This window comes from Vombatus ursinus, unplaced genomic scaffold (genome assembly GCF_900497805.2).
Source record: "Vombatus ursinus unplaced genomic scaffold, bare-nosed wombat genome assembly UNPS02005286.1, whole genome shotgun sequence".
In the NCBI taxonomy this organism is placed as follows: domain Eukaryota; kingdom Metazoa; phylum Chordata; class Mammalia; order Diprotodontia; family Vombatidae; genus Vombatus; species Vombatus ursinus.
In genome coordinates this window covers 16,970,285-16,980,846 of record NW_020945064.1, presented here as the reverse complement: position 1 = coordinate 16,980,846, position 10,562 = coordinate 16,970,285, and the positions used below count along the sequence as shown (strand labels likewise).

Here is a 10,562-nt window from a genome sequence, read left to right as displayed (position 1 = left end):
GACGGGGCCGGGGCGGGGGCGGGGCCAGGCAGGACGGGTACCGACCAGACCTGTCCCGGCGCGTCTCAGGAATGCGCCCGGCCCCGCCCGCGCTGACCCCCTTCCCCTGTGGTCGGGCAGGTGGCTGAGCCGGCGCGCGGGCCATGGCCCCCCCAAGGAACGTGGTCAAGATCGCCATCCAGATGCCGGGGGCCATCCCGCAGCTCATCCAGCTGGACCAGGTAACCCAGACCCGACACCTGGGCCCGGGCTCCAGCCCGAGACACGCCCCGCCTGCCTCCTCCCCCCACCCTCCCACTCATGTCCTTGGTTACCCCAACCCTGGCACTCCTGAGTCTTATGGTCGTAGGACTTGGGGCCGGAAGGCACCTTAGAGACCATCTCGTTGGAGCCCCTCGTTTTACAGAGGAGGCTACTGAGGCCCAGAGCGGTGAAATGTGCCCATTGCCCTCCAGTTCCTACATCCCTGCTCCCTCAGGCCGGTCCATGTATTCTGCCTAAAACCCTGCTGCTCCCGGTGGGGCTGACCACTAACCCTCTACCTTGAGGCTAGAGTGAGTGACCCTCAGCTCCCCCCTGCAGGCCAAGCCCCTGGCGGCAGTGCTGAAGGAGGTCTGCAGCGCGTGAGTTCCCTTGTCTCTTGTTGGGGTGGGCGCTTGTGGGATGAGAGAGGAGAGATGCTGGGGTTTGGGGATGGCGTGGGTGGGTCACGGATGCGAGGCTGAGGGCTGCTCCCTCACTACAGCTGGAACTTGAATGACCCCCAACACTACGCCCTGCAGTACGCTGATGGCCATCGGAAGTACATCACTGAGAACGTGAGCACTGACCTTCCCTCCAGTGACCTAACCCCCCCCCCACTCACGACCACCTTACTGGACAGCTCCTGTTGGCATCCTGGCCATGCTTATTTACCCAACTCCACTGACTCTAGCTTTTGACTTTATTGACCCCCATCAATAACTGACTGTCCTTTGGACTTCTCATTGACTCACATCTACCTTACTGATCTCACCCCTGACTTACGCACTGATTACTCATTTACTGACCTCACTGATCACTTTCACTGAATCCACTGATTGATCCCTCACCCCGCCCCCCACTAACCCCATTGACCACTGCACAAACACCTCATCGACTGGCCTGATCACTGATCGATCTGTTCACTAATGGAATGCTCCTCCAACACCTGCCTCCTTGCTGCTGCTCCTGTAATTTCAACCGTCTTTGTACCTTTTTCTCTCTCTTCCAGAACCGCTCGGAAATCAAGAATGGGAGCATACTTTCCCTCAGCATTGCTCCGGTATTGACTTCCTATCCCCATCCCCAACCCACTTTTACCAGCCAGCCCAAGCCCCTGGCTCTCTTCATCTCTGTACCAGCCCAGACATTTAAGGCCTGGAATTTCCCTCGGGTTCTCCGTCTGCTGGCCCCCTCTCTCCAAGTCAGGTATCCTCCTATCCTCTTCTTCCTGCCCCTAGGACAAAGAGGCAGAGAGACTTCTGAATGCACTGCAGAGTGGAAACCAGGAAGTGAAGCGGGAAGCTCTGAGCCGCCTAGCACTGCTGGCTCCTGATCTGACCTTTGCAGGAGAAGTTATTAGCCGAGATGGGCTTCAGCGCCTGGGGGCCATCATCGAAGATGGGGATGAGTGAGTGCTGGAGGGAGGGGAGCCCTGGGCATCCCAGCCCCTCCTCCATCACTTCCCCTCTCCTAAGGATCCCCTTCAAACACCTAAGACGGAGAAGATCCATAGGGCCCCTGCAATACTCTGAGTTTGTGAGGCTAGAAAGAATACTTCTCCTGGGCCGAGTTCAGGAGACCTGGACCCTGCCTGTGCCACTTAGTAGCTGGGTAACCTTGGGCAGATTTCTTGGTCTCTGGGCCTTGGTTTCTTCCTCTGAAAAATGAACCTCAGAACCCTAGAGTTGGAACATGAGTCCAAGCCAGATTTCACTCAGACCTGCCTGACAGGTGGCTCAGCCTTTGGTGAAGAACTCGGATGGGAGGAGCCCACTCCCTCCAAAGGCACCTTCTTCCAGTTGTGGTTCTTTCCCCTAATAATTGGCAGGCAGCTTTTCCTTCAAGTCTTAAGTCTGGTGCTTTATAGCTTCCAGCCACTGCTCCTATTTCTGCCTTCTGGGGTCAGTAACGAGAAGCTGGATCTCTCTTCAAATACATCCTCAAAGATAGCTATCATGCCCCCTTAACTCTTCTCTTCCCCAGTCTAGACATTCTCAAGTCCTTCAACTGAACCTTCTTTAGTATGAGGCCCTTCTCCTCTGGACACTTGTCCAGTTTATCAAATCGATGCCCTTCCTAAAATCTAGAACTGAGCAAAATACCCCCAGATGTGGTCTGACCAGGGCAGAATACACCAGGACTCAAACCTTCCAAGTCCTAGGCACATTGCTTGTCTTAAACATTGTTTTCTTGACATCTTTGGTTTTTACATCACCTTAGTTTTGGAATATGTTCTCCTCCCCATCCGCCAACTTCCACTCTAGAGCCATTCTACGTTACAAAGGATTTAAAAGTTAAAAAACTAACCAACACTGAGTCTGAGAGGATGTTGTATTGTCCCATACCCAGTTGTCAGCCCACCTCTGCAAAGAAGAGAGGGAGGGGCGTTTTCTCATGTCATCTTTGGGGCCAAGCTTGGTCATTAGAATTAAGCTTCATTGGGTTTCTTTTTTTTTCTTTTGTTCTCTCATTTATCTTATTGTGCTCATTGTTTATATTATTTCTCTGGTTCTTTTTGCTGTACTGCATCCATTCACAGACGTCTTCCCATGTTTCGCTGCATTCATGTGCGTAGTTGAGCCACTCAGTGGCCATTCGATGGAATGTGCCTTTCTTAACGCTGTCCAAAATCTCATGAGCTTTTTTTATCTACTAAAAACTCTAAGATCTTTCTCTAAGAACTGTTATCTCACCACTGCCCCCTCTTCCTGCTATTTCCCCCCAGTCTTGTAATGGCCATGTTGTTGTTGTTGTTTAAACCTTGTGTAAGACTTAACTCTTTTCAGTCTGACCTGGATCTGTGATTTCCTCGGCATAGGAAACTCTTGCCATAGATGCATGTTTACTTCAGTTTCCTCAACCATAAAATGGGGATAATGATAGCACCTACCTTGCAGAGTTGTGAGGATCAAATAAGGTAATATTTGTAAAAAGAGCTTAGCACAGAACCTGGCACATAGTAGATGGTTATTGCGTTCCACTTCCCTACATCGGGACCAAATTCTAGTGTGTGTCCAAAGTCTTTTCCATTCTTGATTTTGCCAACCAACATGTTAGCCACCCCTCCTAACTTTGTGTCATCTCAAGATTTGATGAGGATGCCATTTCTGACTTTATCCAAGTCACTGATAAAGATGACAAACAGCAGAGTAGATTCCTGGGGAACTCCACTAGACACCTCTTTCTAAGGGGATATCAGACAGCTAATGAGCACTCTTGTGGCCACCTATTCCACAAATTCTGAATCCACCTAGCTGTACTCTTGTCCAGCCTCTGATACCCTCCTTCCCCTAGAATATCAGGAGAAACTTTGTCAAGTGTTTTGCTAAAACTATATCTGAACTTATTTCCCTGATTTAATTAACCCTGTCAAAAAAAAAAGAAAAAAGAAAATGAGGTACATCTGGAAAGACCTATTCTTGATGAAGTCAAGCTGGCTCTTTGTGACTACTGTACCCTTTTCTTTTCTCTTCTTTTTTTTCAGCCAAAGACAAGGTTTATTAGAACATTGATCTGGGGGTGGGTGAGATTTAAAGAACCTGCCATATTGACCAGCCTCTTAAGGAATCTAAGCATTTGTATCGCTAATACAAGCAGGCCAGATCTTAAGAATCTGAGCCTACTGTACCCTTTCCTAAAAGCTCACTAACCAGGCCTCCCTTCACATAATGACTTCTTGAACTTTGCTCGGAATTGAAGACAAGCTTATAGAAGTTAGTCTGTGCATTCCACTCTTTCCTTTTTTGAACATCAGCATGATGTTCCTCATTCATCTGGGCCTCACTAAGAGGCTTTGTATTCCTTTGCTAATCTATTTCCCTGCTTATCTGTAGTCCCCAGTCACCACTTTCATCTTCTCCTTTGTGGTCCAAAGGTCATTCTCAGAGGAACAAGCCACAGTCAAATAAGGTATGAGGAGTTCTACCTTCTCATTGTTGTCAATTGTCATGGCTCCATCCACCTGGAGCAGAGATTTTATTCTTTCTCTGATCCTCTTTTCAGTTAAACAAACTGAGAAAGCACTAAGGTTGAGGTGGCAGGGTTTTGGAAAGACCTCTGGATTCTGAGTCAGAGAAGCTGGGTTGAAATCCCAGATCCACCATTAGCTATGTGATCTCGGGGGAGTGACTTCTGGGCCTTGGTTTTCTGATTTGTAAAACAAGGGGACTGGAGTAGACTCCTATAATTTCCTGTGTTTATTTCCCCCCAGCCTAGGTGAGGTCCTGGCCCATGGACTGAGGGCCTTCTCTGAACTCATGGAGCATGGTGTGGTATCCTGGGAAACACTCAGCAACAACTTTGTCAAGAAGGTGGGGACCCAGGGAGAGAGCAAGTATTGAGGGAGGGATGGGATATATAATGGAGACAAAGGGGTAGGTGGCTGGGGAGATCTTGCAGCTCAGCTCGGAGAGCTGTTATTCCCCCTCCATTCCCTGTCCCCCAGGTGGTGTCTTATGTAAACATGAACCTGATGGATGCGTCGGTGCCACAGCTGGCACTTGGCCTGCTGGAGAGCCTGGCCCTCAGCAGCCCGCCCCTGGGCCAGCTGGTAAAGCAGGAGGTGCCCCTGGAAAGGCTGCTGGTGCATCTGCAGGTGTAAGGGTCCAATCTGGGGCTCTGAAGGCCAGGCAGGGTGCAGGAGCAGGGCTTGGGGGTGGTGGCTTCGGGGTCTGGGCTCTGATTGACATCTTCTTTGATATCCTCTGCTATCAGGGTGAACCAGCCATTGCAGACCAAAGCCATGGCCTTGCTTACTGCGCTGCTGCAGAATGCCAGCATTGCTGATCGCCAGGTGAGGGCGAGGCTGTCCTTAGGGTCCCAGAGGGAGCAGGACACTTGGGCCTTGTTGGGTAGAATACAGGGTGGCATAGGTGGAGTCCATTCTTCCCGCTGTTATTTTTTCTCTTGCCCTCCTAGACCATGCTGGATTACTTAGGGCGGAGGAATCTTCGCCAGTTCATTTACAAGGTGAGCGGAGAAGGGAGACAAGAAAGGAGCTCTGGCTTCCCAGTCCATAGGAGCTTGAAGAGCTGAAAAGTCCTTTAGAGATTATTTTGTTTGAGCCCTGTCACTTTTCTTTCTTTTTTTTTTTTCATTTTTAGGCAACTCGGGTTAAGTGACTTGCCCAGGGTCACACAGCTAGTAAGTGTCAAGTGATTGGTCTGAGGCTGGATTTGAACTCAGGTCCTCCTGACTTCAGGGCTGGTGCTCTATCCACTGCGCCACCCACCTGCCCCTGGGCCCTGACATTTTTCATGATGAAACTTGAGACCGACATTTTATAGCACCTCTGACCCCAAATCCAGCATACTTCTACTGCCTTCTCTGGGAATTGTTTGCTTAAGAGTCAGAAGGGACCTAAGAGTGTGAACACCCAGTTTTCTAGGAGACAGTTGAAGCTGTGACATCCAAAGTCCCACAGCAGGCGATAGACCTGTTACTAGAGCCAGGGCACTGATTCTGGGGGGAGTCCATCTTCTCTGTGGACAAGTGGTTGACCAGTCTTGGCATAAAACAACCCCTAGTATGACTCTTCCATTTTTTTTTTTCCTCTTGAGACAGCTAAGTGGTTTAGTGGATAAAGCACCAGGCCTGGAGTCAGGAAGACTTGAGTTCAAATCCAGCCTCAGATACTTATTAGCTGTGTGACCCTGGGCAAGTCACTTAACCTCAGTTTCCCCATCTGTAAAATGGGGATAATAATAGCACTTACCTCCTAAGGTTGTTTTGAGGATCAAATGAGATAATAGTTGTAAAGCCTGGCCCATAGTAGGCACTATGTAAGTGCTCATTCCCTCCCTTTCCCTTCTTTTCTTGTGGTCCACAGTCAGGAGAGAGGAGGTCTTAAAAGTTTGTTTTTGCTTTCTCTCCCCAGAACATTATTCACAGCCCAACACCCCTTGGGGACGAGATGGCCCATCATCTGTATGTACTACAGGCACTCATGCTGGGGCTTCTGGAGCCACGGATGCGTACACCATTGGACCCTTATAACCAGGTATGGACATCTGTACAGACTGGCAATATATCCAGTAAAGACTTGCCCAAGGGTGTTTGCCCTTGTCACGGGGAGGGGGAGCACAGGGGGTTATTTCCTTCTCCCATCCTTAGGAGCAGCGGGAGCAGCTGCAGGCCTTGCGCCAAGCAGCCTTCGAGATGGACGGGGAGTCCCAGGGCAGTGGACTGAGTGCTGACCGTCGCCGATCCCTCTGTGCCCGGGAGTTCCGAAAACTCGGTTTCTCTGTGAGTGATCACCCACTGCTCCTTTTCCCTACCATCTAACAGCTGCTGGCCCTGGCCCTGGCCCCAATGCCCCTCTGCCTATCCCTGCCCTTGGGGCATCAAAAATCTGATCTTCTTTCCCCTTGGTTGTCTGGGTTACTTCTCCCATTGAGGTATCTCTGTCCCCTTCCTTGACCCAGAACAGCAACCCTGCCCAGGACCTGGAGCAAGCCCCGCCAGGGCTGCTGGCCCTTGACAACATGCTCTACTTTTCCAGCCATGCACCCAATGCCTACAGCCGGGTTAGTGACTGCAAGCCCATCTTTCCTTCCTCTGCCCCATCCACTTGCCCTCATTCGCTCGTGCCAGTGCCCGTCACCCCCAAATCCACCACCTCTCTCCCATCAAGTCCTTCTGTCTTCTGTGCTGTCCCTCAGCTCCTGTGTCTGGATCTAGTTTTATGTCCCATCTCCCCATTCCCCTCCATCCCTGAGCCTGGGCCCTCTCCTGGGGATTAAGTTGAACCTCCCCTTCTTCCCTGGCCCCCTCCCCACCAGTTTGTGCTGGAGAACAGTAGTCGGGAGGACAGACATGAGTGTCCCTTTGCCCGGAGCAGCATCCAGCTCACTCTGTTGCTGTGTGAGCTGTTGCGCATTGGGGAGCCCTGTGAGTTAGCGACCCCTGCCCTACTTCCTAGTATCTGTATTGCCCACGGGACACTGGGGAGGGGAGGGTGGGCAGAGTGGTCCCAACACTGCTTACCTTGTTTGTGCCTCAGCTTCTCAGTGTTTCCCCATCTTCTATACCCTCTTCCCCTGCCTCTGGAGCTCAGGAAGGGGCACCAGGTCAGCCATAGGGTTGGGCTATCCTGGCGAAGGGCCCCGTGGGCATCCTGGATGGATCTGGAGGTTGGGGGAGGTCTAAAAGCCTGCTTATGTAAGTGATCTTCCTGAGCTCTTCTCCCTCCCTCCATGCCCTCCAAGGCTCTGAGACTGCCCAGGACTTCTCTCCAATGTTCTTTGGGCAAGACAACAGTTTCCAGGAGTTGTTCTGCGTCTGCATTCAGTTGCTCAACAAGACGTGGAAGGAGATGCGGGCCACCCAGGAGGACTTTGACAAAGTAAGAAGGAAACCTACGGGCTGGTGTTGGGAGGAGGGGTTTGGAAAAGGGGAGCCCCTGGCACAGGAGAACGTGTGGACGCTGAGGGCATTCATTCCCAGGTAATGCAGGTGGTTCGGGAACAACTGACTCGGACCCTGGCACTGAAGCCGACCTCCCTAGAGCTGTTCAGGACCAAGGTGAACACCCTCAGCTACAGCGAGGTGCTGAAGCTCCGGCAGACTGAGAGAATGCACCAGGAAGGCACGATGGCCCGACCCATCCTGTGAGCCCCTCGAGGGAAGGGGGGGTGGCAAGCAGTGCCCCGGGCCTCCCCCTCACTGAGGCTTCCCCCCAGCTCCGGTCCCTGGCTCTGATGCCCATCCTTGCTACTAAGAATGAGAGCTCGTGCCCCACAGCTCACCAGGCATAGAACTGAGAGTGACCGGAGGTTGTCTTGTACCACCCCCTCCTTTCAGAGCGAAGGACTTTTGAGGCCTGGAGGCGTGGACTGACCTTCACATAGTAGGGGCTCCTTTTTTGGAGGGTCTGGTATATTGATCTATGTAAGAAGCTGCCTTTAGTGAGGCAGAGCTGTCGCTGTTGGGAGAGGTGGTGACATGCCTAGGGTCACTCAGTGAGTAGAGCTGAAGAGCTGGATTGGAATCTAGTCCCGTTGTCACTGAGGCCAGCTCTTCATTACTATGATGCTCAAATAGTGAGACAGTAAATCACAGAGCCAGGATTTGAACCCATGTCTTCTAATGTCAAGGTTTTCCAAGCACTTTCCTCACCATCGCCCTGTGAGGGAGGGGAAACGGAGCAGGATTCTCCTTTAGAAGAGGAGACAAATACCCAGAGTCATTGCTAGTAAGACAGGAGTTGAGTCTGCAACTCTGGCCTTTGGCCTCCTTGGTCCCACTTGGAGGGTACCATAGGCTGACAGTCTTTCCAGCAGGCCCCTTTTGGCCACAGTCTGGGAAACGTAGGACCCCTTCTCAGAATCGTGTGTTTAAATGACTGAAGGAAAGGCTAAATTTCTAGTGAAAATAAAGGTGTGTTGTTTTTTCCAAGTTCACAGTCACCCTGAAATCTACCCACAGATACTCTGGGGGGGGGGTGTCCTACAGAACCCTGCTCTAGACCATACTCTGTAAGCAGTGTCTCCCCTGCCCACAGGGAGCTTCGGGAGAGGCTGAAGCCAGAGCTTTTGGGGCTGATCCGTCAGCAGCGGCTGCTCCGGCTCTGTGAGGGGACGCTTTTCCGTAAGATCAGCAGCCGCCGGCGACAGGGTCAGTGTGGATGAGCTGGGGGAGGGGAGGGAGGGCCCAAGCTCAGCTCGTGGAAGGGGTCCCAGATTGCCAGCTTCCCCCTCACCCCACACCTCCTCTCCCTGTCCCTGCAGACAAAGTCTGGTTCTGCTGTTTGTCCCCCAACCACAAGATGCTGCAATATGGGGACGTGGAGGAAGGAGCAACCCAGCCCTCTCCAGACAGCCTGCCTGACAAGCGTATGAGGGTCCCCCGTGACACTGCAGGAGGGATCCCCGTGGCACTGCCACTCTCAGGGGTGGGATCCCAAGAAGCTTGGTCCCCAATTCTCTCCAGCCTCCCCTACCCCTTCCAGGGTGATCCGTGGTAACCTAATCCCTCCTCCCCACAGTCCCTGTGGCTGAGATGAGGGCACTGCTGCTGGGCAAGGACTGTCCCCACGTTCGGGAGAAAGGCTCTGGGAAACAGAACAAGGTGAGGACGGGCGAGGGAAGCAGCTCTGGGGTCCCGTCTGCTCCTTGGACAAGAGGCAGACCAGCCTTTGTTGCCATACAGCATCCCGTCTTCATTATCTGAATCCTTACATTCCTTCTCACCTAGGAAGGTGGAGAGGAATGTGTTTTGTAAACCTTTAACTGCCACAGAAGTGTGACCCAATATTGGAGAGGCAGCCTTGTGTCCTAGGGAGATGGCTGGCCTTGAAGGCAAGCTCATGGCCCTGCAACGTCACAACCTCTCTGGACTTCAGTTTCCTCATCTATAAAATGGGCATGATGCTTGCACTGCCTGCCTCACAGGCCTGTTGGAGAGAAAGCAGCTCTGTAGAGCATAGAGCAACAGAAAAATGGATGTGCAATTCCTCATGGCTCACTGGCTCGCTCGCTCCTTCCTCCCTCACTCCATCCCACCTTTGGGCCTCACTGCTGCCCTCTTCCCTTCAGGACATCTGTGAACTTGCCTTCTCAGTCAGCTACGATGCTGGGGAAGAAGAGGCCTATCTCAACTTCATTGCCCCCTCTAAACGGGAGGTGAGTGCCCAGGCAGGGTCAGTCTGGGAGATCCATCGGGCAGATGGGAGGATGCAGGTGGGCTGGGAGGGGAAGGAGGGCTGAGGGCTTGGCTCTAGATCTGAAGAAAGAAATCGACGTGGCCTGCTCTCTAGTTCTGCCTGTGGACCGACGGGCTGAGCGCCTTGCTAGGTGGGGCCATGGGCAGTGAGCAGACACGGATGGAGCTGGAGCTGCTGCTGGCAATGGAGACCAAGCTTCGGCTGCTGGAGTTGGAGAATGTGCCCATCCCTGACCAGCCACCCCCTGTTCCCCCCCCACCTACTAACTACAACTTCTGCTACGACTGCAGCATTGCTGAGCCTTAAGATGGGGCTCAGAGGCTTGGGGAGGGGAGGGCTTCCACCTTCAAATCATTCTCAGGGAAGGGAATGGGGCTCCCCTATGCTGGGCCTCTCCATTTTGGTCTCGCCCACTTCCTGTTAAATTATTGGAATACGGTGGAATCTCACTTTTCCCCACCTCCCCCTGCCTAGGAAAACAACTATCACACGTGCTGCTATTAGGGTGTAGGGAGGGGCAGTCACACAACTGGACAGCTGATCAGGGTAGTCACTACTAAGAAATAAAGCCTGCTCAGTTCCTCCGGCCTGTGTCCTAGAACCTTCGAGCTGAGACAGGAGAGGGTGGCGTAGGGAAAAAAGTGCTGGGTGTAGAGTC

The 10,562-nt window shown here is 52.4% G+C and overlaps 1 protein-coding gene across 1 annotated transcript; it reads left to right on the top strand.

Moving 5' to 3' along the window:
- The first annotated feature begins 108 nt into the window (after positions 1 to 108).
- On the top strand, positions 109 to 10,488 carry ELMO3 (engulfment and cell motility 3). Its single transcript, XM_027847477.1, has 20 exons — positions 109 to 221; positions 583 to 623; positions 746 to 818; positions 1,253 to 1,303; positions 1,482 to 1,651; positions 4,454 to 4,553; positions 4,688 to 4,839; positions 4,957 to 5,035; positions 5,161 to 5,211; positions 6,119 to 6,241; positions 6,355 to 6,486; positions 6,666 to 6,767; positions 7,023 to 7,131; positions 7,449 to 7,585; positions 7,687 to 7,850; positions 8,744 to 8,856; positions 8,970 to 9,074; positions 9,227 to 9,309; positions 9,777 to 9,863; positions 9,998 to 10,488. The coding sequence occupies exons 1-20, from the start codon at positions 144 to 146 to the stop codon at positions 10,208 to 10,210; spliced, it is 2,163 nt and encodes a 720-aa protein (XP_027703278.1). The 5' UTR covers positions 109 to 143; the 3' UTR covers positions 10,211 to 10,488.
- The last annotated feature ends 74 nt before the right edge of the window (positions 10,489 to 10,562 follow it).